The following is a 26,776-nucleotide window of genomic DNA, read 5'->3' on the forward strand; positions in this document are numbered from 1 at the left end:
TCCTTCCTCTTTGCTCCCAACCTTTGCATTCCAATCACCAGTAATGAGCAATACATCTTGACTGCATGTTTGATCGATTTCAGATTGAAGAAGTTGATAGAATTCTTCTATCTTATCTTCACTGGCCCTAGTGGTTGGTGCATAAATTTGAATAGTAATAGTATTAACTGGGCTTCCCTGTAGGTGCATGGGTATTATCCTGTCACTTATAGTATTGTACCTCATGACTGATTTGGATATGTTCTTTTTGACAATGAATGTAACACCATTCCTTTTCAATTTTTCATTCCCTGCATAGTAAAGCATGTGGTTGTCAGATTCAAAATGGCCAATATCAGTCCATTTCAGCTCACTAATGCATAAGATATTGATGTTTATGTGTTCCATTTCATTTTTGACAACTTCCAATTTTCCCAGATTCATACTTCGTACATTCCATGTTGCAATTTTCAATGGATGTTTACAGCTGTTTCTCTTCTTTAGGAAGACCCTGATATTTCTAAGCACCAGGAGAGTAGTATAATTTATGGAGAAGAATTAACAATAATTTCTACAACATGCTTATTTATAATACAGATTTCATCTCTACCAAATTCGGCTTCCTCATTATCTAAGTTGAATTGGCAAACATCATTTGACCACATGTTTTGAAGCTCGTAGCAATGCCTGAACATTCTGGTAAATAGCAACACATTTTTGAACTTTAGCAATGAATCCAGAGAGGACACCATTTATTCAGTGATTCTAGTTACTGATTCAAGTTTATAGAGTTGACTAAATGTGAGAATTATCACTGTTTATTTGTTTCCAAGATATGTGTTGTACTTTTTAGGACTTCTTTTCCTGTGCAAAATTGCCCTTGATACTGACTCTAACCTGTGTCAGTGCATGAAAAGTGAAAATGACTATAGGGTGAGAGCAATCTATATTAGGTTGAAATATCAGTGACAGCTTTGGAATAAAGTATTCATATTCCTTAAGCAACAGGATATTTTTTTAATTTACTTTCCTTGCTTTGTGCAAATCTGATGTACAAGTCTACCATTTATATATACCAATAGAATATTTTTCTTTTATCATATCATATTTCCTGCCATTGAAATAATTAATAGGATGTTGTGTGTATATGGAGTCTTTTAGTGGTAGAAATTGTTATAGTGCTAAGCTACTAACACAAAGTAGGAAAATTAGGGTTGTCATGAGTCTGACATGCATGGACAACACTGATTTGGTAGCTGGTGTGGTACTATAGGATAAGCACTGGACTGTTAACTACAAGGTAGGCACTTCAAACCCACCAGCCCTCCATGGGAGAAGGATGAGACTTTCTGATCCTGTTAAGATTTCAGCCTCGAGAGACCCTATCTAGGCTCACTATGAGTTAGAACTAACTCACCAGCACTTAACAACAACAAATGTGTACTGTTTTTGAGAATATACAACACAGAGAATGAAGCGTACAGAGAAAGTAGTTCTTACTTTGGACCCTTAGAAACCTAGAGTTAAGACATTTTGTCTAAAAGAATAGAAAGAACAGGCTCACTTCATGGCCAACTAGAGGAAGATACTACATAATGAGAGAAAGGATTCAGCTTATGGAAGAAAGAAAAAAAAAATTTCCCTATTGCAGCTCACTCTAAAATGATTGCACTAAACTCAAGAAAGGAAAAGAAAGTCATAGAAAATTTCTTGCTGTAGTCTGATTAATACCGCTTCCCACTCACCCACCACCAAAGGTGTGATTATTTTAAGTTGTCTAGTTGGATTCAGTGTAATCACCAGGGTCTTTTTAAGAGTGAGGCAGAAAATTTAACTTCAGTAGTAGGATATATGACAGCAGAAGACAGAACTTGTAGTGATTTGAGCACTGGGTCATGAGATCAAACATATTTTACTTGCTGTTGTTTAGTGCCATTGAGTGGGATCCAACTCATAGTGGACCAATATCAACAGTAGGAATCTGTCTGATGCTGAACCATCCTAAAAATTGTTGTTCTGTTTGAGCTCACTTTTGGCCAACCCGTATTGTTAAGGGTCTTTCTCTTTTTATCTTTGACAACTTCAATATTTTATTCATTTATCATGGTGGTGTTTATTGATCCAGTTGTGAGCAAACAAATTTTCTCAAGTCTCCTGATGGAATTCAGTCCCACCTTGATGTCAGACTTCTGACCTCTAGGTTTGTAAAGTAGTAAATCTGTGTCACAAATCTTATCTTATTTGTTACAGTAGTGATAGGAACTGGTATGTATATATAATACAAATTATGCCATGATTTCATGTAGAACCTGTTGAAAAGGCCTTAGAAATCCTCCATGACCTGATTTGGGGAAGGAAAAACTATTAGGAAACTGTAATCATAAAAATATTGGTTGTGCTGAGATTTTACACAAGTGTATATATTTTTTCTATACCAGAGGAAGGATACTAATAACAGAAATGAATTTTCTTTATAGAAAAAGAAAGGATTATACATGGCTTATGCAACTGTCTAGACTGACATACTTCGGCTTAGCTAATTTAACTTTGAATTTGGAGGAAACAAATTATTTTAGCTTTGCCATGGAGAGCACATTTTCAGTTTTCTTTCAGACATAAAAAAAGAATATACAGAAAGATTTATACCAATGAAGGTTTTCCTAATGGTGAAATAAAGTTGCATCTCTCATCAGCAGAGTGGGGTAACTTACTACATTTTGCTAAATAAAACACTTAGAGTTTGTCGTTCCATTTCCAATTAAAAGAAGAATCCCCATGAGTTCACTGAAAGTCTTGTTAAGATTAAATCTTCAATGGCGTTTTTGTTTGCTCCTTACTGTGTTATGGAAAACATAACATTGCTTGCTATAGTGATGTGCCAGTTTCTAGACTGACTTAAACAAAGCAGCTCTTGCCTCCTTGATTCAAAACCAAAAGCTAATCAGTATACATGATAAACACTATTAAGTATTCAATGTTTATTTTAAGTTTATTTGTGCTTTATTAAATCTATATGCATTAATATATTAAATAATATATTTGTGTAATTTTAAATTCCTTTTCATTCCTCTCAGTAGAAAAATGTGACAAATTACCATTAGTGATTTACACCTGCCCACACTATTTGTATTTAAAAATTTAGTTCCAATTTTCTGTATTAAGTATTTAAATTTCTACTTAATAAAGTTAATAAAGTTGAAGCATGTATTTGAGGTCGTGTTTTCTAGAGTAGTAGAAGTGGGGAGGGGAGATTCTTAGCCTAATTGAAACAATAATCCTATATTTGTCTCACTACGTAAATGTAATATTAGTTGACTCTATTATTTCTTTATCTATTTTCCCTACAAAACCACACACAAATATACTTCCATTTTCTACAGAAAAGTAAAAGCTATCTTTTAAAAATCAAAATCAAATCATAACCTCTTCATTGGTCAGCCATATAACATTTAATGAAACTCAAGGTTTTTTACTTCTTTCCTGTAAATTCACTTCATTTTATACTATTTAGCAACTTTTCTAAAGTTTAGTCACTTTGACCATCTATCCTCTCATTTTTAACTGATTGTTACATTTGCCTACTTTGTTGTGTTAGAAGTACTAAACTACTGTTGTATATATCAATCTTTTAATATATTGTTTAAAATATTAAGTAATTAGTTTATTAATTTTAGATAAATGCCTTTGTAAATGAATACATTTCTTTTATTCTGGAAGAATAAGTTTAAAGTATTTACAATAAGAAGTTTCAATGATTATCTTTTGTTTTAAACATTATAAGAAATAAAGACAAAATATTCTGCCAATATCTTAGAATTTGATAATATTGTTTTATTGAAAGTGGCATGATCTTAATAATATAATCAGATTCCTATTGAAGAAATAATATAAATTAAAAGTATAATATTTATGAAGGAATATACAAGTATTCTTTCATTTTAATAATATAGGCTGCTAATTGACAGAGATTGATAATATCTCTTATGGAAATTATAGATGTAATTATTTTGCCCAGATTCATAGTTAGTACAACTGAAGAACTCTGGATGTCACTGTGTATTTATTTAAAAAGTGAAAAAGGAAAATAAACTTTTATAATAATAATACCATAATGAATGACTGGATATACTCACCAATCAGTATAACAAAACACACACCAAAATGCCCTGGTTCTAATTATTGGTGAGTAAATGTTAAACATGTTTGTATTAATCTAGTTCGTTCCAGTCTTTCACTTTAATGTTTCTAAATATGCAGTACCAGTAGATGGATGTGCTTAGTAATTTAAATTTGTGAAGAATTTAGATGTTTTAAAAACTATCTATAGAAATAAAATAAATAATGACTATTCAGTACATATTAATCTTAATAAAATTTCTACTTAAGTGCAATATGTATTAAATTAGGTTCATACTTAATCTGCAAATTTTCTTCATATCCACTTATAATATATTCATATAATCAGAATGATTAGCATTTGGTCAGCATTTAGATCACTATAAATACTATTCACATATCATTTTTTTAAAGTAGTTGGCTATTTTAATAATGGTCAACTTGAAATGGAAAAAAAAATCATGTAATAGTAGACCCAGTTTTATGTAAAATAAATGATATTGTGCTTGAAATTTATTTGGGCAATATACTTTCAGAACAAATAAGTAATAATGGAAGAATTCACATTTGGGTGATTGTATTTGTTCTTTAACATGCATTTCAATTATTCACTTAATAATAATATATCTTGTATCATGGAATGTCTGATGTTATACATAAAGGGAGATTTATAAAATCATATGCATGCTAGTATAAATCCATTGAATTATCTTGATGTATTAATATATAATTTCCAAATGCACAAATGAATCATATGATAGAATATTTGTAAGAAACATATATAGAAGCAAATAGCAAAAATAATCACAATCAATATGCTTAATGGGATCAATGTTATATCAAATATAGTTTAATAAAAATAAATTTGAACCATATACTTAATTGTGAAACATCCCTGGATACAAATGAGAATTTAAAAAATCTATGTCTGAGGCCACAGTATATTCCAGATGGTCTTATTAAGTGACAAAAATGTTAACTGAATGAAGGATAACAACTATAATAAGAAGCTGGATTCTGATTCAGATTTAAATTTCTTTTGGATGTGTTATCTTCCCTGTGGTTTTCTACTTGGAAGTCACAATTAGTTTATTATTGCTTAACAGCAGGAAATCTTCTGAAGTTCAATTTGGTGAAGTTCTGAAACTCTCTTTGATTATTCTTCAGGACACTGGGACAATTTTATAAACATTTTAAATTTATAAGAAAATATCTCCATTCAATTTTGCAAATTAAACTACATATTAAATTTACTAAGCTAGCTCACTGTCCAAACTGTTCCCAGAACCCTTCTATAAGGTATATATTTTTCTATGGGTGACACTGTGGGTTAGTTAATATGCTGGACTGCAAAGTCGGTTTGATTTGCAAGGTAGATGGTTCAAGCTCACCAGTCACTCCTTGGAGACCCTATACTGGGTCACTGTGGGTCAGAATGACTCAATGGCACTTAACAACAACATGGCAATTTATATAGTTCTCCTAATCGCAAGGTTGGTGGTTCAAATTCAAGAGCTACCATGCGGGAGGAAGATGAGGCTGTCTATTCCTGTGAAGATTTACAGCTTCAGAAATGCTATATTGGGTCACTGTGAGTTGTAATTCACTCAGTGGCAATGTTTTTTTTTTTTTTTTGTAACATTGTAAATGTTTAATATACATCATTTTATATTTCCTTTAAAACATATATATTACATGATACTTTAAATGCATACAATCAATATTCAGAATTGAATTTCAAATATTAATGGCACTTCTTATACCCTAACATAACATGCAATTACAGGTAATCTCGGATTTAGGAATATTCTAATTATTGCATATTATACTTTAAACTTTTAAAAAAAATCATATTCTCATTAGTAATATGTACTATACATAATGTTGTAGTACATAATTTGCTTAAGTCCATTTCCAGTTTCAGGAAGCAGAGAGATGTTACCACAAAATAAATTAAGATAAAAAATAAAAGACCTTACAGATAAATCTCACTAATTTTCTTATTAGAAATCTTCATTCCCAGGGTTGTCCACTTGACCCAGAACTTTTCACAAATGGAGTTATTACTGGATTCAAAAAAAATGCCAATATTATCCAACATCTCTTCATAATTTGAATACATTTTTATGATTTGCATATTTTTATGTATTCCAACTCACCATCCACCCTTGGAAACACTATACAGTGGCTCTATGAGTCGGTACTGACTCAATGGCACTTAACAGCTAGTACTAAAGTATATTTGTAAGTTCATATTTAATATTTCAACCCTTAGAGACAAATGAGGATTGGATTAAAAAATATACAAAAATGAAAGGTATTAATAATTAAACCTCTAAAAATAAATTGAAGTATTGAATTTAACATCAAAACAGATTTACAAAAGAGAGGGAAGATAGAGTCCCCACTGAATAGTTTTCATCTTGTCTAGATGGGTCTGGTAAAAAGAGATGGGACTAAGATTCTTATGATTCAATAGAGAGTAATTGTTCTCATGACTAATTGCGACTCACAATTGTCAAGGTAGAAGTTTTGTAACAAATATGGGGGAGTAGTTAATCTTACAGTCCAGAAACTGAGGACCCTAAGACCATCAAGGGAGAAGAGCACAAGCAGAATGCGGGATCTCATCCAGAGAAGCAGCAACACCAGAAAGGGAGGCAGAGATGAGAACATGGAGAAAGGGACTGAGAACTGGCGGCCAGGAGGCAGATTTGCAGAATGTGCCCTTTGGTAGTTTAAGTTATTATATATGACTGAGTGTTTTTAAAAAAATAAGAGCTAAAATGAATAGCGAGAAATACTGTTAACTGATGGTACATGGAGGGGATTTTAATCATTGTAATGAGACAAAGTATATGATTTGTTGAATATAAAACATGATCTTCCCTGTAAACTTTCATCCAATTCACAATAAAAACTAAAAAACAAACAAACAGATTTATATCAGAGTGGTCATAACAGAATCTCTTTTAAAACAGGAAACTCTAATTGTTTTCAATGGAGTCAGAATATTGCATATTAATCACAGCAGCCTGTTATGTGTATAAATTCATACACTAAGACCATTCCAAAGAGAGGTGACCCAATGGAATGTGGAAATCATCAGACAATATCTTTGGTATCCCATGCGAATAAAGTTTTACTAAAGGTAATACAGAAAAACCTGCAAGCATATATTGACAGAGAACTTTCAGAGGTTCAATTCGGATTCAGAAGAGGCCATGGAACGAGGGATATCATTGCTAATGTCTGATAGATCTTGGCTGAAAGAGAATATCAGAAAGATGTTTACCTGTGCTTTATTGACTATGTTTCGATTTGTGGATCATGGCAAGCTATGGACCACATTGTGAAGTATGAGTATTCCGGAACACTTAATTGTGCGCATGAAGAATCTGTACATGGACCAAGAGGCAGTTATTCGAACAGAACATGGGAACACTGAATGTTTTTAAAATTAAGAAAGGTGTGTGACAGGGTTGTGTTCTTTCACCATACTTAAACAACGTGCACGCTGAGCAAATCATCTGAGAAGCTGAGTTCTATGAAGAAAAACGTGGCATCACGATTGGAGGAAGACTCATTAACAGCCTGCGATATGCAGATGATACAACCATGCTTGCTAAAAGGAAGAGAACTTAAATATTAACAGATGAAGATCAAAGAGCACAGCCTTCATTATGGATTGCATCTCAATGAAGAAAACAAAAATCTCACCACTGGACCAATAAACAACATTCTTATCAATGGAGAAAATGTTGAAGTTGTTGTTAACAAACATTTCTTCCTTTACATTAGCTTCCTAATCTAAAAAAGAAATTTCAGTATTCATCATTGAAACTATCTATACAAAATTTTATTTATAATACAGATAATTTTTAATGTCAGAGGAAATCAATGATAAAAAGTCAGTTACTTTTCAAAATTAGAACCTTCTACTTTAAATAAAATGATAAAGTTAATTAACTCATTCATAGACTCATAATGCTATAATGCAAGGATGTTTTGTTTCTCCAAATCCAAGCAGTATTGTTGTTGTTGATATGTGCCGTCAAGTCAGTCCTGACTAATAGTGAACCTCTATAGGGTTTCCAAAGAGCAGCTGGTAGGTTTGATCTGCCAACCTTGTGGTTCGTAGTCCAGTTTTGAAACTACAGCACCACACCAGAATAAGAATGTCTAAATAGAAAGCACACTTATTTGTGTTATACAGTTTATGTAACATGTGGGATAAAATAAACTATAACAGAATTGTCTATTAAATTTCAATACCAATGATTCCTCTTTCTTTGTGAAATTATACTTAAAACATTTAAATCAAACTTAAAACTACTCAATTTCTCAACCAAAGAGTGAAAAATATATTCATAGACAGAAATCACTAAAATATAAATTAGAATATGCAAATTATATCAAATGCTAGTCAATAATGGTTAGATAATACAGAATGTAGATAAATTGCTACTTTCTTACCAGGAAAATATAGTAAGAAATTGTATGTATATAGTTAACATTGCAAAGTAATTAATTTAGGCCTTTTATTTCTCGTCCAACTACTTATCTACCCACTTGCAAACCTAAATGTTAGATTTAAATATGGAATATTGTCATGTGCCATTGAATTGTTTCTGACTCTTAGTGACCCTGTATAATGTTTCTGAGGAACGTCTAGTTGGTTTGAAGCACTGACCTTGCAATTAGCAGTCCAGTGCTTTTAATGTAGTGCCCATCAGGACCCATATATGTGGAATGCTGCTGTTAAGTGCTTTAGAATACATTCCGACTCATAGTAGACATGTATAGAATTTCCAAGGCTATAAATCTCTTTTTTTTGTTGTTGTTGTTTTATTTTTTTTATTGTGAATTGAGTGAGGGTTTGCAGACAAGATCATCAGTTTTACATACAACAAATCAAGCACTTTGTTTAATCTCAGTGACTGGAATCCCCTCCATGAAACAACAGTTATCCAGTTTTATCTGGGTTGTTACTATTTCCATTCCACTCACCTTTCCATACTGTCTCAACTTTATCCTAATGTAAATGGTGCCCGTTTGATTTTGAATGATTGACCATTCCATGATAAGTGTACCCTATATACTGTTGTTGTTGTCACCCCTGTATACCTTTCTAAAGCTTGGCTGAAAATTGGGTCACAAGGGTGGCTTCCTTTCTAGACTTGAAGGGTGGCCAAGGGTTATAGTCTCAAGTTCCTCCCTTCTCTTTCTGACACTTTGTAGGGTTTCTGAAGAGCTGCTAGTGGTTTTGAACTGCCAATCTTGAGGTTAGCAGTCCATTGTTTATCTTACAATGCCATACCAGGGCTTCCTTCAGGTTTAACAAGGATACAGTAATATATATTGATGATTTCATTATTCACGACTTTACTTTTCTTATAAAATATCTATGTTAATAAACTATATTTTACAATTATTTTTCCTTCCTGCATTATTTTAAAGAACAGGAGATATTAATAGAGATAACTTTACTTTGCCAAAAAGCACAATGATTTTTTCCAAAATAACAACTTGGATAAATTGCAAAGGAAATATTGTGAATAACTGAATTCTCCAAGTGTGATAACTACAAAAACTGCCTGACCTTATATACAAATATTTTTGAGAAAAAAATAGAAAAAGATTCTGGGCATATCCTGAGCTCAATGTTATCCTGACCAAAGGGTTTTGGTTAGTAAACCATCAGAATACAAACCTAAGATTCTTTAGAAGATTGAAAAATATTGTTTATTATGTCAGATAAAGTTGTTTCAAACAGTGGTTACTAAGAAATTGATGGACATAATTTTGTTTCATTATGTTGTACTTTGTGTAATTTGAAAATATCTACTATAAATGTGTGACTCTAGGGAAAATTGCACAGTTTATAAAATCCACAATGCTAATAGAAGGTTTTAATTTTTTTTCATTTGTTTTGTTTTTTCATTTAGCTTAAAAGAAAATTTTACCATTCTTCTGAAGACATTCAGTAGTAGGGGGAATGCTGGAATGACAATGGTAAGTTGAGACCAGTTGAATTAAATATATGTATATATATTTGTTTATAATATATGTGAATATGCGTATTTGCAGAAGAGAGATGAGACTGCTCCCATAAATATTTATAGTCTCAGAAATCCTATACAGGGTCACTATAAATCAGAATCAACTCCATGGCAGTGAGATTGGTATCTGGGTAAGTGTGTGTCTGTGAATATACATATATATGTATATTCACACACATATGTTTATATACAGTTCAAGCTCACTAGTACACCAGTAACCAGCAGCTCCTTGGAAACCCTATACAGAGTTGCTATGGGTCAGAACTGACTTGACAGCACTTAAAGGAAAAAACAATATATAGTAGTGGCGGTGATGTGCCGTAGAGTTGGTTCTTGGCTCATAGTGACCCTGCATAGGATTTCCGAGGCTGTAAATCTTTACGTGAGCAGAAACCCTCATCTTTCTCATGTGGGTGGTGCTGCTGGTTGATGCTCTGGACTGCAGTGTTCGTTGGTTTGAATCACAAAGTCGGCTGTTAAAGCTCACCAGCCGCTCCTCAGAAACCATATACAAGGTCGCTATCAGTCAGACCCGACTTAACAGCAGAACAGCATATTAAGCCGGAACAGCTGGTGAATTTGAAGCATTTACCTTGCAGTTCAAACTGACATTGCCCAGTGCAGCGCCTGGGACTCCTATAATTATACATTATTGTGTATATATTATTGTTGTTAAGTTCTTTCGAGTTGGTTCCGATTTAAAGCAACCCTGTATAGGGTTTCCAAGGAGTGACTGGTGAATTTGAACTTCCAATCTTGTGGCTCAAACTGACCTTGAGGTCCAATCATTGGTTTATCCTTCAGCTGCACAGCAGTACTCCATATGTACCATCATTATTATGAGTCGGGCTGCTAATCTCAAGGACAGCAGTTGAAAAGTACTGCTGTTCCACAGGAGAAAGATGGATCTTGCTGCTCCCTTAAATATTTACATCCCTGGAAACCCTGTGAGTCAGAACCAACTCCATGGCACAACACCAATACCACCATATACATATATAGGTGGGTTAATAAAAGATTATTCATACTCTGGTTAGATTAAAGTACCTATCCACATCCATGACATGCACATGAAATGATTCTGTGAATAGATGAGTGACCATTGATTATGTTGCAAACCATTTGTCAATCAGCCATGTCTTTGCCTATGAAATAATCTAGGCTTGGGTTTTGAAAAGCTTTTGTGAGATAGGTACCAAAACAACTCACAAAGGATATTAACATAAGTGTTTGAACATCTACAAACAAAATTTGGATGGGTACTTGAAAGAGGGTAACACTGTTGTTTTGTTTGTTTGTTTTATTTTAGCGTGTTTCTTTTAATGGATGAAATGTGAGGTACATACATACCAATGGAATACTATATGACCATAAAGAGAAATGAGGAGTGTGTAAAACATATAATGGATGGATCCAGAAGGCATAATGCTAAGTAAGTGAAATAATTCAATTATTGATGCTCTGGATTGCAATGTTCGTTGGTTTGAATCACAAAGTCGGCTCTTAAAGCTCACCAGCCGCTCCTCAGAAACCATATACACAAGGACAAATGTTCTATGATTACGTTTTTATAAACAGACAAGAATAGATAGATAGATAGATAGATAGATAGATAGATAGATAGATAGATAAAAGGGAGTTTCCAAAAGGTAGTGGAAAATTCCATTATCTTTTATTTCAACTTTTGAAACCCACTGTGTGTGTGTGTGTGTGTGTGTATATATATATATATATAAAACTTGTTTTTTTAATTTAAGCTTTTTATTGTGGATCAAGTAAAAGTTTACAGGGCAGATCATCAGTTTTAAATTCAACAAATCATACACCTTGTTTCATTATAATGATTAAAATTCCCTCCAGGTACCATTAGCTACCAGTGGTTCTCTTTATTCACTTTAGCTTTTTTTTTTTTTTTTAACACTCAGGCATATATGATAACTTACACCACCACCACCAAAGACACACTCTGCAAGTCTGTCTCCTGGTGGCTATTTCTTAGTCTCTCACTGCCCATGAACCTAGAGTCCTCAGCTCTCTCCATGTCCCCATCACTGCCTCCATCTCTGGTCTCCCTGCCTCTCTGGATAAGGTCTCTCATTCCGCTTGTGTTCTTCCTTGATGATCCTAGAGTCATTTGTTTCTGGACTGTAAGATTAACCACTCTCCTGTTTTTGTTAACAAAACTTTTACCTTTACAATTGTGACAGTCACAATTAAGTCATGATAACAATTACTCATTGAATCAGAAGACTCTTATCCACATCTCTCTTTTTTGAAAAAAATATTTTATTGTGAATTATGTGATAGTTTACATGGGAGAACATTAGATTTACATTCATCCTATTGTATATTGATTCATTGCCATGGTTACAATCCCCTCAGTGCATCATCAACCTCAGCGGTCATCAGCACACAGCCCCTTTCCCTCTCTGGGTCTCGAGTTCCCAGGTGCTACATCTCTCCATGTCATCATCTCTGCCTCCATCTCTGGCATCACTCTTTCTCAGGATAGGGTCCCATGCTCCACTCTTCTCCCTGCAAGGTCCCAGGGACCTCCGCTCCTAGACTGCAAAGTCAATCACTCCCTTCCTTTTGCTACAAAATGTTTACCTTTACATTTCCAACCCTCCAACCCTGATAACAATTATTCACTATTGTACCACAAGAGACCAATCCAAATCTCAATTCATCAGCTCTGCCCAGACGTATTAGACACTACTCAATGAAGATTCTACCATCCTCCGTGCCCTCTGGATTTAGGCACCCTCTTGAAAGCTTGTAAGCCAGTCACTTCTGGCCTTTGTCACCCCCACCCCCATTTTGGGTAACCAATATACAAGTTGCCCATCCCTGTCTACTCTGTGTATGGAGAAAGTGGGAATGATCCTCACTGTAAATATTTGTTCCCTCTTTTGAGCTACTGCTTCTATAGGTGTAGGTCAAGTTCATCAAATTGTATCAAATTACTCTTTTTTTCCCTCTTCTTTCTTCTTCTAGTTGAGCTCTGATCATCCAGCTATTGAAGTCAGGTCAAATGGGTATTATCTACAAGTGTGGGTGTTTTTATGCATATGCCCTCTCTTCATATCAGCTGGATGCTTCATTCTCTACTCTAGTCCTCTGTGGCTGTGTCACTGACTCTGGGCCCAAGAGTTCTTAGGTCTCGCAACACTGCTGGCCAACCAGGTCTCCACCAGGCTCACAGGTTTTATTGAACGTTGTAGTGCATAGCTCGCAGCTACATTGCTGTTTTTCCCTCACTTCTTATCAGTGACGAACGTGGTCACCAATCAGAGCACATGTCTGCTCGTGTATTCCCATTGAGTCTTAGTCTTGGGAGTGGATTTGCCCTGAGGGGACCTGACAACTTGCCTTGTTCTTCAATTTCCCTCTCCTTTCTTGTGTATTACCCTCCTCCCTAGCACCCAAACTATCCTGTGTCTATTCCCTACCCTATGGTCCACCTTCCCCTCCCTCCCCTCATCCCTTCCCCTGCATCGTGATAACCAGCAAAGATCCTCCCCCCCTTTAGTATGGTTTCAGATTTCTGGAACTGTCCCCTGAACCTGCTTCATCTGGTATTCTGTGTTATTGCTGATGGAGCTCCTCATTGCACTTCTACCCTATCTGCCATCTAGCCCTGCCTCCTAGTAATGGTGTCTTAAAAAATATCATCACAAGTGACAAGACATGGATTCATCACTATGAGCCTGAGAGTGAAAAGTAGAGTATGGAATGAATACATCATCAATTTCTCACCCAGCAAAGGTTTAAAATTTAACCATCAGTGTGCCTGTAGTGGGAGGCTGGCTTGCAAAATGAGGCCTCTCAACATTTTAAAGAATATATATTTTCAGTGGTGTCCTGGTGTGGTTAATGGACTGAACTGCAAAGTCAGTTTGAACTGCAAGGTCAGTGGATCAAGCTCACTAGATGTTCCTTGGAAACCCTACACAGGGTCTGTATGGGTTGGGATCGACTTGACGGCACTTAATAACATATTTTCAGTATGTTATGTGTACATCAAAAGTTTTTTTTTTAATTATAATAGAGATAAAAACTGATGATCTGCCTGTGTAAACCTTTACCCACTTAATTCAGAATAAAAGCTTTAAAAAAAAAGGAAGTTAAGCATTAGTTGGAAAATTCATGCTTTCAGTTTTCTGGGATTCTCAAGGGTCAGGTTTGGAACACTATCAGGAAAAAGTTTCAGCAGTCATCAGTGTTCATTACAATGACATACTCACTGAAGAACTGATGCCTAAACTATGATAAAATGTAGAAGATGACTATCCAAGGATGTTGTGATCTTGCATGACAATACATGTCCACACACCTCTGCCCACACTTTTGACACTCTGCAAAAACTTCTTTTTGATGTGTTAAAGCCTACTCCCTATAGTTCTGGTCTTGCTCCTCTGACTTTCACCTGTATGGTTCCCTAACAATAGTTCTTCAAAGATGAAAATTCACCTCTGCCAAATAAGTGAAGACAGCAGTACATTTGAGACTTGTAGTTCAGTCTAAAACATTTTTTAATAAGGGAATATGAAAACTTCTTGACATATGGACAAAGTATACTGAAAAGCAAGGAGACTGTGCTGAAAAATTATGTATTTGTGTTTTCTAAAAGTTGATTAAAATAAATTTTACAGCTAGAGTGCAGATAATTTTGACTCACTGTCATACACACACATACATATTTCTGGTTGCTCAGTGGTTAAGTACTCAGCTGCTAACCACAAAGTCTTCTATTGGAACTTATCTGTCACTCTATAGTAGAAGGTGGTAGCAGTCTCCTTTTGAATAAATTACAGCCTTTGAAATAATTTGGAGCATTTCTACTCTGTCCTGTTGGGTTTTTAGGACTCAAAATAGACTCAATGGCAACAGGTTTGGTGTTCCACTTTTGTTCATATATATGTATGTATTTTTTTTACACATACAGACATATCTGCACATATAAAACATATAGTTGTATGTGCTCTATTTGCTGCTACATTTCTGATAATTTGTTAGATATTATGGCATTACCATTATAAATTTTAAACTCACAGAAAAAACCTTTTTATACTTGCCAAAATCACTGTAATTCTATATTTTTATGATTTACAAATAGGTTGAAAATCAAGATATCACTAAATATTTCTATTATATATTTTAACCTTTTAAATAAGATAATTGCAAAGCTTAAGTTTGTTTACCTATAGTATTCAGTTTGGCAAATTATGTTTAGTTTTTCTGGTTGAAACCACTCATCCATGGATATCCAGAACAGTTTACCATTTTGAAACAGAACTGTTTTCATGTAATTTTCCTGATTTTACAAATGCTTAAATGGATTACAGATGGTTATAGACAAATGGCTCTTTGCAACTACGAAGAAAAGAATACCAAACCCCCAATGGAATTTTATTATCTTCTATAATTACAGATTTAACAGATCTATGATGTTATCCCGGTTCATTCTTTCTCTCCATTTTGTTATTCCAAGTTCTGCCTTCATTCTTGGATTCTACAAGATGGCTGCAATAATTTTAGAAATCATGACATGCTAACACTATTGCCCAAGAAAGATAAAGATACCTATCTCTTTGCATCTCTTTTGCACCTCATTGGCTAGAACTTAGTTTTCTGCCAATCTTTAAAGCAATTGCTGTCACTGCAAATGAATAATATGCTTGGACAAATGAAACACACTACTGAAACTGGGTTAGAACTTTCCCTGAGGCAGAAGGCTGTAGAGGTTGGCTATCTCAACAAAATCAGTTTCTGTAAAAAATGGAAAAGGAAAGAGTGGATCCTGTGAAGACAACCAGATGTCCATCCCCAAAAGGGATTTCAAAGTCAGAGATCAGTGAATTAAAAGGATGTAATCGTTAAGTTTTTGAGTAAGTATATATTGTTTAGGCATCCACTGATAAATAGATAAATAGACACATGAAAATTGTAAATGAAGTGCCATATTTTTAAAAGTTCATCAAATAGAGTTAATATGAAATAGTGTTGTATAGATATATTGCTTTTCATATTCCTATGTAAATGAACACTTGATACATTGTTTCAATTAACATGCTTACATTTCAGAGCAAACATACTATTAGGATAATATTAAACTATTACCGACCCTTAAAAGTGGAGTCTATATTGAAACAAATAGTATGTTTTGTAGATCCTCAATAACATGGTATGTGATTCTTAGGAATGTAAAATCTCTTGAAGCAGGAATCGGGGGAAAAAATCAACCAAAGGTACATAATTTGTTTTCTAAGAAATAAATTAGTAATATATTTTCTAATAATCACATTTTTCTAATTAACAACCTATTTATTTACTCTTTCACTTGTTTGTACTGTTTTGTTTCCACACAGCTCATTTTTACTATAAATACAAAGTGGCTGAATCTTGTACATCAATTGATCTAGTTTTATTTTTATGGAATAATTTCCAAAGTTGCATTTGATAAGTATTTTACATAAAATCCAAGAATTTGCACAAACCAGTTTTTATATGGCATTTCTATCTGGCTCTTATGTTCCCTTTAGATGAATCTTGTAAGTTTTCTGGCCACATTACAGCTTCATGGTTGTAAGACATCCATCACAATAGAATCATATGATATCTTATCAGTTGTTCCCTTACACATCAGGACATATATGTCTGTCAGTACCTTATATTTTCTTCTTCTATGGGGAATGGATAAAACAATACAAAACTTTCTTGCAAAATAATGAAATTTCAGCATTAATAAGTTAAAGTACTTCATTAGATATTCTTAATCTCCAATACTTTTTGACAATATACGTACCCATATTCTTATTTTTTTTTCAAACTGACATATGAAACAATAATCACTTTTCCTGATTATCATATTACATATGGTATGACTATTTACACAAAACACCAAAAGTATCTAGAAAACACCAAGTAAAAATAATAAGTAGATTCAGCTAGCTTAGAGAAAATAATGTTAGTATCAGGGGCTTCAAAAAGTTCATGGAAAAATGAAATTAATTGAATTTATTAATTAATGAATACCTATATAAAATGTTAATTGTATGGTTACATAATAGCAACAAATATTCAGAAACTATTTTAAGTTCCATTTGCAAGAGCACAAAAATGTTAATAAACACATTTAATAAAATTGTGCAAGAGTATTACAAAATATATTTGAAGATGCATTACTAGTCACCCAGATTTATCTACAGAATTGAAATAACACTAGACAAAATCACAGAATGAGTTTCTGGAGAAACTGAGAGAAGATGTAAGGCTTACTAGGAAGTTCAAGTAATTTAGAACAAAGGAAGTACTTTCAGTGAACAATATTGAAAGGCTGAATCTCTATGGACTATGAATTATTCCTTGATAAAGTTGACTCGGGAAATAAAAGTATTCTTGTTAGGTGCTGTTGAGTCTGCTCTGCTCTGACTCGTAGAGCTCCTCTGCAGAATAGAACAAAACCCTGCCTAATGCTGCACCATCCTCACAATTGTTGCATTTGAGCCTATTGTTGCTGATACTGTGTCATTCCCTCTTTTGGGGGCATCTTCCTCTATTTCACTGAACCTCCACTTTTCCAATGATATCTTTCTCCAGGGTCGGGTCTTTTTGACAACACATCCAATATATGAGACACAAAGGCTCACTGTCCTCTCTACTAGGGAGTATTCTGTCCTACTTCCAAGACAGACTTATTTGTTCTTCTGGCAGTCTATGGTACTTAAATATTCTTTGCCAACACCAAAATTCAAATGTATTGAGCATTCTACTTCTTACTCATTGTCTTCTTATTCATTGTCTAACTTTGACATGCATAAGAGGCAATTGAAAATACCAAGGTTTAATATGAGACACCTTAGTCCTTAAACTAACTTCTTTGTTCTGTAATACTTTAAACAGGTCTTTGGCAACAGATTTGCCTAATGCAATATATCTTTAGATTTCTTGACTGCTGCTCCCATGAGAATTGATTGTGGATTCAAGAAAAATGAAATCTTTGACAACTTCAGTCTTTTCTCCATTTATCATTTATTGGTCCTGGTAGCATAGTGGTTACGAATCGGGCCGTGAACTGCAAGGTCAGCAGTTCGAAACTAACAGTTGCTCCATGGGAGAAAGATGAGGCTTTCTGCTCCCGTAAAGATTTACAGCCTTGGAAACCCTGTTCAGGGTCGCTATGGGTCAGAACCGACTCAATGGCACTTAACAACAACAAAATTTATTGGTCCAGTAGTGGAGATCTTCATTTTTTTTGCAATCTATACTGAAGGTTGCAATCTTCCAACTTCATCAGAAAGTATTTCAAGTCCTCTTTGCTTCAGTCAATCAAGGTTATATCCTCTACATATCACAGATTGATAATGACTCTTTCTCTAATACCAATGCCACATACTTCTTCATATAATCCAGCTTCTTGGATTATTTGTTCAGAATTTGTTGTTGTAAATGCTGTCAAGTCAGTTGTGGCTCACGGTAATCCTGGATAGGGTTTCTGAGAACTGGCTGGGGGGTTTGAACCACCAACATTGCTACAGGTAAAGTTTGGTGAAAGGATACAACACTGGTGCACACCTTTCCTGATTTGAATCCATCCAGGATCCCTTTGTTTTGCTCTAACCACCGGCTATGTCCAGATTCCTAAGAACAACAATTGTAATGGAATGCCCATTTTCCTCGATGCTTTCCTTAGCTCATTATAATTTACACAGTTGATTGTCTTCACACAGTCAGTAAAGCACAGATAAACTTCTTTCTGGTATTCTCTGCTATCAGTCAAGATTCATCTGATGTCAGTAATGATATACCTCTTCTGATTCCAGTTTGAATTTCTGGAAGCTCTCTGTCAAAGCACTCCAACAGCCATTTTGGAATTATCTTTAACAAACTTTTGCAAGTGATATTAATAATATTGTTTGGTGACTTCTGTATTCCATTTGGGGTACTTCTGTTTGGAATAATGAGCATGAATTTGAATCTCTTACAATCATTTGTCTAGGTAACTATCTCCTGATTTCTTGGCAAAGACAAGTGAACCCCTCCAGTGCTGTATCAGTTTGTTGAACCATTTCACTTGGTATTCTGTCTATCCTTAGAACCTTGTTTTTCTTCAATGCCTAAAGTGCGGCTTGGACTTCCTCCTTCAGTACCATCAGTTCTTGATCATATGGTACCTCTTAAAGTGACTGAATATAAACCAATTCTTTTAGGCATAGTTACTCTGTGAATTCCTTCCATCATCTTTTGATGCTTCCTGCATCATTCAATATTTATCCCATAGAATCATGATCCATAAAATCATGGTGTCCTGATGTGGCACTGTGGGTTAATGTGGTAGATTTCAAGGTTGGTTTGAACTGCAAGGTCAGTGGTTCAAGCTCACCAGTTGCTATTTGGAAACCCTTTGCAGGGTTGCTATTAGTTGGAACCGACTTTGATGGCACTTAACAACAATACCAACAACAAAAATTCTTCAATATTGCAAGTCAAATTTCAAATTTTTTTTTCAGTTCTTCCATCTTGAGAACATTGAGTGTGTTCTTCCCTTTTGATTTTCTAACTCCAAACTTTCGCACATTTCATTATAATACTTTACTTTATTTTCTCAAACTCTTCTTAGAAAATTTCCATTAAACTCATTTGCTTTATCATTTATTTCAGTTGCTTTAGCCTCTCTACCTTCAAGAGCAAGTTTTCTTCTGTACATTCAAGAGCAAGTTGCAGAGTATCTTCTGGTAATTATTTATGTCTTTTCTTTCTTTCCTGTGTTTTTAATGACCTTTTGGTGTCTTTAGCTATGCTTTTCTTGATGTCTCCCCACAACTCTTTCATGCAATCCCACAACTCTTCTGGTCTTTGTTCATTACTGTATAATGCATCAAATGTGTTATCGAGGTGGTCTCTAAATTCAGGTGCTATATACTCATGGTTGCATTTTGACTTTCCTGAATTTGTCTTAATTTTCTTCAACTTCTGCTGGAATTTGCATATGAGCAATTTGTGGTCTGTTCCACAGTCTGCCCCTGGCTTGGTTTAGACTGATGATATTGAATTCTTTATAGTCTCTTTTCACAGATGTACTAAATTTCATTCTTGTGTGTTCTATCTGTATACTCACAAATTTTGTTGGCAGAAGGTATTTGCAATAAATAAGTCACTGATGTTGCAAAATTTTATTATGCAATCTTCAGCATTTTTTTTTTCTATCACAAAGGCCATATTTTCCACCTATGAAGCCTTCTCTTTGTTTCCAACTTTCTCATTCTAATCACCAAGAAATTTCAATCCATCTTGATTGCATGGCAATTTCAGACTGAATAAGCTGGTAGAATTCTTCAGTTTCACTACGATTGGCTCTAGTGGTTGTTGTATAGATTTGAATCATAGTTATATTAACCATTCTTCCTTGTAGGCTAGTGGATACACTATAACAGGCAGCACTGCCCTTCAAGATAGATCTTGAAATGCTCTTTTTGACAATGAATGCAGCTCTAGCCCCTTAAATTTATCATTCCCAGCATATAAACCATTTAATTATTTGATTCAAACTGGTTAATACCAATTTATTTCAGTTCACTAATGCCAAGTTATAGATCTTTATGCGTTCCTTTTCATTTCTGATGGTTTCTGGTTTTTCGATATCCACACTTCACACATTCCACCTTCCGGTTATTAGTGGATATTTGCAGAAATTTCTTTTCAGTTTGAGTTGTGTCCCATCAGCAAATGAAGGTCCTGAAAGCTTTGCTCCATCCACGCCATTAAGATTAACTCTACTTTGAGTGGTAGTTCTTCTTCAGTTGTATATTCAGTACCTTCCAACCTGAGAGACTCATTTTCTGGCACTGTACTAGATGACACTTCACTGCTAGTCATAAAGTTTTCATAAGTAGTCTTCCTCTCTTTCTAGTTTGTCTTAGTCACCGTGGGTGACTCTTCAAGTACTTAAAATACTGGTGCCTAGATTTCAACATCACACAACACACACACCATCCTAGTATGACGAACCCACAGATTAGGGATGGAATAAAAGAGTAGCTTCTAAATTATGACTTTCTGAAATGTTACTGTCATGCCAGCACTAGGTCATAAACTATGTGCCAGTCTTTTGATGTTTTATGTTATTGATTTTCTGAAGTAAAATCAATGTTTAGGAGTAAGAGGAAAGCAGGAGAGGAAAATAATTTATCTTTTACCTTTTTTAGCCTATATTATTGTAAGAAAATACAATTTGTCTAATATAAAGTGCTTTCATATCATAATGGCACTGACGTTGAAAAGCAAAATAAAGAATATTATCAAGATAAACAAACATTGCAATAATTTGCAATTTATCTCAATTTTCCATAATGTCATGAATTGACATTAGTTTTTTATTTGTTTGACTTGTTAGAAATTTCTTCCTACTGAGATTCAATCTTTCCTTATTTCTTGAGTTCTTGGAATTATGAAGAATAGCCACATTTCTTCTACTCCAACCATATGACAGGGAAAAAATAGTTACTCATATTGTATTGATCATATGAACAGATTTCCCAACTACAGTGTCTCATTCCTGGACAATCAGAATCCACTTGTAATTCCTTAAGCAAACACTGGGATTTTTAGGGAATATCTTTTTCTTTGTATTTGGAAATACCTTCACTACCAATGAAACTAGTTAAAAAGAAAGATACAGAGAGGGGAAGAGGAAAAAGAATACTCTGATATTTTCATTGCTCTCACAGGTCATCTTGTGCCACAAGATCCAGGACATATTTATTATTATAGCTAAAATAGTCTATATTGTTTAAACCAAATTAAGTAAGTTTTTGCCACTTACAACTGAGTGTGTCATAACATACCAAACCACATAAGTTATGCTTAACACCAGATACTTAAAAAACATATGTATTTAATATAAAATATTAACAGCAGGCATCTTCTATTGATTTTTCATAATTGCTTCCAAAGGAAGAAAAAACAGGTGAAGCTTAAACATTTAATTTTAAAATCATCTTCTAAAATACTAAGTATCTCACAAGATAAATTAATAATAATTACAATACTTAAAAAAGTTATTTTTGTAAATATTTTGAGAATACAAGTAAAATAAATATATCTATAAGAAATAGGTCAGTTATAAAATATAAGATTGCCTTGAATATTTATCATTTAAGAAATCAATCTGTGCTAAAACAAAAATAAAGGAGTAAGTTTTTTCATGTAAAATAGAAATTCCATTCATTTGTTGCTGGGGACAGCATACACAGACCCTGGGTTGATTAGTGGCTGCCCCATTGAACCACCTCTGAATATAATCAGTTTAACCCAGATGCTCCTCTTCCTCCTGAAAGTATATAGGAATGTGATAATTAAGAACAATGTAGCATTTTAGGTATAGATAAATGAAGTCCGGTGTCTGAGATCTTGCTCACAAACAAAAGTTTGCAAAGTGTACAGAGACAGCTTGCCTTCTTTCAGGAACCTTGCTTTATGTTATGTATCCTTAAGAAACTGCACGTCGCTACTCTAGATCATTTAAGCCTAAAAATTAATATATAACAGCTTGATTGAACCTTTTTTCTGTAAAAATAAAAATGTTAGATTGTTAAGAAAAAACTATGAAAATATCTTACAAGTTGTTCCTGTGAATCATTATGTCCTGTTTTGAATGATTAATCACATTTCAGTTCTGTATTCTGTCTTCATCACATCCTCCCTTTGTGACATCCTCCCTGAGTGAATTACATCCTTCCTTTGTAATAAATCCCTCCCTAAAAAAGAGAGTAAAAGGCTGTGAGGTAAAGTGAGTTCTGCATGCAATGCTGTGCAATGTTAGGCAATATGTTTGCAGATCTGCCTACCTGCCAGCTTGCATCATATCTGTATGTCTGACTTTTTTGTATATATTTCATCTCTGTCTTTATCCCTTTCACCGCCAGATTTCCATTCTTTGTGACATCCACACTTCCTTGTCGAGGCTAGAACCTGACATAGGACCTCGACAATTTGTGCAATAAGAATTGTCAACAAACAAAAACCTACTGCCATTGAGTCGATTCCTACTCTGACTATATAAGGCTGAGTAAAAATGTCCAGTAGTGTTTCTTGAAGGAAGCAGACTACCTTATCTTTGTCCTATGGTGTGGCTTGTAGACTCAAACCACTGACCTTTTTGTTAGCAGTCAACTGCTTAACCACTATGCTACCATTAAGCAGAAGTAGGTCTTTTTATTACTATCATCTATCAGATAGCCTAATATATAGAAGCTGCTCTATTAAAAATGATTGAATAAAGTAAGTGATATATTTCAAAATAAATTTAAAACAATTAAAGAAAGCAGGAACACTATCATTTTATTTAAGCAAATACTGAATAGGGATTATATATTTATTTATTTGAGTTACATGTATAGAGAGATTGGTAATACATTCTGGTTCAATATATAGCTGCTCCTTCTTATTTCATTGACTGTAAATTTAACACAAATAAGAGTATAACACTTACGGGCAACCACTCTTGCAGGAAGCATAGAAATTCTAAGAATCTTTTGATATCAAGAGAGCACATTCCACAAAGTCTCAATATGTCTATAGAACACTTGGATTATACTTTTGGAATCTATCCCATACTTATAGCACTTAGTGCATAAAGTAACAAACATAAACATATATGCCTCAGACATAATTTAGTTGTCTAAACAATATCAAGAACAATTCTGAATTTTATATAGTGGCCCACAAAGAAGTTGAATAGCATTGGTATGCATGAAAGAACATGCAAAATAATTATTATGAAAATTGTATCAATGTAATTCATTACACCATGTTCTTAATATTTTCCAAAGATGAACAAACACTTATTTATTGGGTATCAGGTTTTCTAGTGAGCTGACTATATAAGTAGCAAGATAATTATTGTTGTAACATTTATAAATGTATAATCTAGATAGATAGCCATGGTATTTTCAATAACCTCATATGGATGTGAAAGATGGACAGTGAATAAGGAAGATCGTAGAAGAATTGATATCTTTGAATTATGATGTTGGAGGAGAATACTAACATTTCCATGAGCAGCCAAAAGAACCAGTAGATCTGTTTTGGAAGAAGTGCATCTAGAGTGCTCCTTAGAGGCCAAGATGACCAAACTTTGTCTCTCATACTTTGGACATAATGTCAGGAGGGAATAGTCGCTAGAGAAGGATATCATGCTTGGTAAGATGGAGGGTCAGAGAAAAAGAGGAAGACCCCCAACGATGTGTCAGCATTGATGTACTCAAATGTAGCAACAGTAGTGAGGTTGGCCCAGGATCGTACATTGTTTTGTTCTGCTGTGCATAGGGTGGCTATGAGTCGGTGCTGACTCGATGGCACCTAACAACAACAATCTAGATAGATTGATTCCATGTGATTTAAATTCCATTAATTAAACTACTCAGTGGTCTTACGAAATGTTTTCTTATTACATCATCCATCTACTAAAATTTTCAGACAGCTTAATGGGTTCTTAATCATTAAATTAATTGATTAGAGTATTCTTTTTCCAGTCTACCGAGGTAAAGCAACTTCCATTTCCTTTGATAGCATAGACAATCTCAAGAAGAAAAAAAAAATACAGAAAACTACCACATAAAGATCACTGATAGCATAGTGAATTATGATCTGGGCTGCTAACAAGGTTAATTGTTGGAATCTATCAGCTGCTCTACCAGAAAAAAGCAAGGCTTTCAGCTTTTGTAAAGCCTTCCAGGCTAAAATACCCTATACAGGGTCGCTATGAGCCAGAACCAAGGAGCTCTGGTAGTGTAGTGGTTACGAATCGGGCTGCGAGTAGCAAGGTCAGCAGTTTGAAACTACCGCGGGAGAAAGAGGAGGCTTTCTGCTCCCATAAAGATTTACAGCCTCGGAAACCCTGTTCAGGGTCGCTATGAGTCAGAACCGACTCGACGGCACTTAACAATAACAATGAGCCAGAACCAATTCCTTAGTACACAACCACCAGCACCACCACCATGTTCATATTCATAAGAATAAAAAGAATTGAAATCATTCAAGAAAGTGAGGCAGCACAGGAGGCACTCACTCATCTATGCCAAGAAATTTGGAAGACAACTCTCTGGTTAAGTGATTGGAAGAGATCCATATTTGTGCCCATTTTAAAGAGAAGTGACCCAATGGAATGCGGATATCATCGGACAATATCTTTGATATCTTATGCAAGTAAAGTTTTACTAAAAGTAATACAGACTTTTTGCGGAAGAGGAGGTCGCAGCTGCAGGTTTCCTCGCTGGGCCACTCCTGCTCCTGACTCACCGCTGTTCGCTCTTGCCAAGGAACAAGTCAGTCAGGAAGCCATGCCACTGTGGCCACGGCTTTTAAGGATACCAGAAAGATGCCCATGGAACCAGAGGTGGCCATTCACCAGATTAGAATTACTCTAACCAGCTGCAATGTGAAGTCGCTGGAGAAAGTGTATGCTGACTTGACTAGAGGTGCAAAGGACAAGAACCTGAAAGTGAAGGGCCCAGTTAGGATGCCTACCAAGACTCTGAGAACCACAACAAGAAAGATATCTTGTGGTGAAGGTTCTAAGACCTGGGACCGCTTCCAGATGAGAATCCACAAACGACTCATTGACTTGCACAGTCCTTTTGAGATTGTTAAGCAAATCACTTCTATCAGTATTGAGCCTGGAGTAGAGGTTGAAGTCACCATTGCAGATGCTTGAGTCAACTATTTTAATAAATTGATTATCCATTGGTTAAAAAAAAAAGTAATACAGAAAAGCCTACAAGCATACATTGCCAGAGAACTCCCAGAAGTTCAAGCCAGATTCAGAAAAGGCCATGGAATGAGGGATATCATTGCTGATGTCTGATGGATCTTGGCTGAAAGCAGAGAATATCAGAAAGATGTTTACCTGTGCTTTGTTGACTATGCAAAGGCTTTCGATTGTGTTGATCGTGACAAGCTATGGACAATATTGTGAAGTATGAGTATTCTAGAACACTTAATTGTGCTCATGAGGAATCTGTACATGAACCAAGAGGCAGTTGTTCGAACAGAGCATGGGAACACTGAATGTTTTAAAATTAAGAAAGTTGTGTGACAAGGTTGTATTCTTTCACCATACTATTCAACCTGTATGCTGAGCAAATAATCCGAGAAGCTGGGTTCTCTGAAGAAAAAAGTGGCATCAGGATAGGAGGAACACTCATTAACAACCTGCGATATGCAGAGGATACAACCTTGCTTGCTGAAAGTGAAGAGGACTTGAAATATTCACTGATGAAGATCAAACAGCATAGCCTTCAGTATGGATTGCATCTCAATGTCAAGAAAACAAAAATTCTCTCCACTGGACCAATAAACAACATTCTTATCAACGTAGAAAAGATTGAAGTTGTCAAGGACTTCATTTTTCTTGGATCAACTATCAACACTCATGGAAGCAGCAGTCAAGAAATCAAATGACTTATTGCATTAGGCAAATGTGCTACAGAAGACCTTTTTAAAGTGCTGAAGAGCAAAGATGTCAGCTTGAAGACTAAGGTACGTCTGACCCAAGTCATGGTATTTTCTATAACCTCATATGCATGCAAAAGCAGGACAGTAAATAAGGAAGAATTGAT

At 34.7% G+C, this 26,776-nt stretch overlaps 1 protein-coding gene across 1 annotated transcript in view; it reads left to right on the forward strand.

Moving 5' to 3' along the window:
• Positions 1 to 25,872, forward strand: part of LOC102822601 (40S ribosomal protein S20-like) — a 110,398-nt gene extending 84,526 nt beyond the window's left edge. Inside the window, exon 2 of the mRNA XM_006830826.1 lies at positions 25,478 to 25,872. Coding sequence (XP_006830889.1) covers positions 25,478 to 25,872 — 395 coding nt within the window. The remainder of the gene's footprint in view (positions 1 to 25,477) is intronic.
• The last annotated feature ends 904 nt before the right edge of the window (positions 25,873 to 26,776 follow it).

The sequence above is a fragment of the Chrysochloris asiatica genome, unplaced genomic scaffold (genome assembly GCF_000296735.1).
Source record: "Chrysochloris asiatica unplaced genomic scaffold, ChrAsi1.0 scaffold00001, whole genome shotgun sequence".
Taxonomy (NCBI): domain Eukaryota; kingdom Metazoa; phylum Chordata; class Mammalia; order Afrosoricida; family Chrysochloridae; genus Chrysochloris; species Chrysochloris asiatica.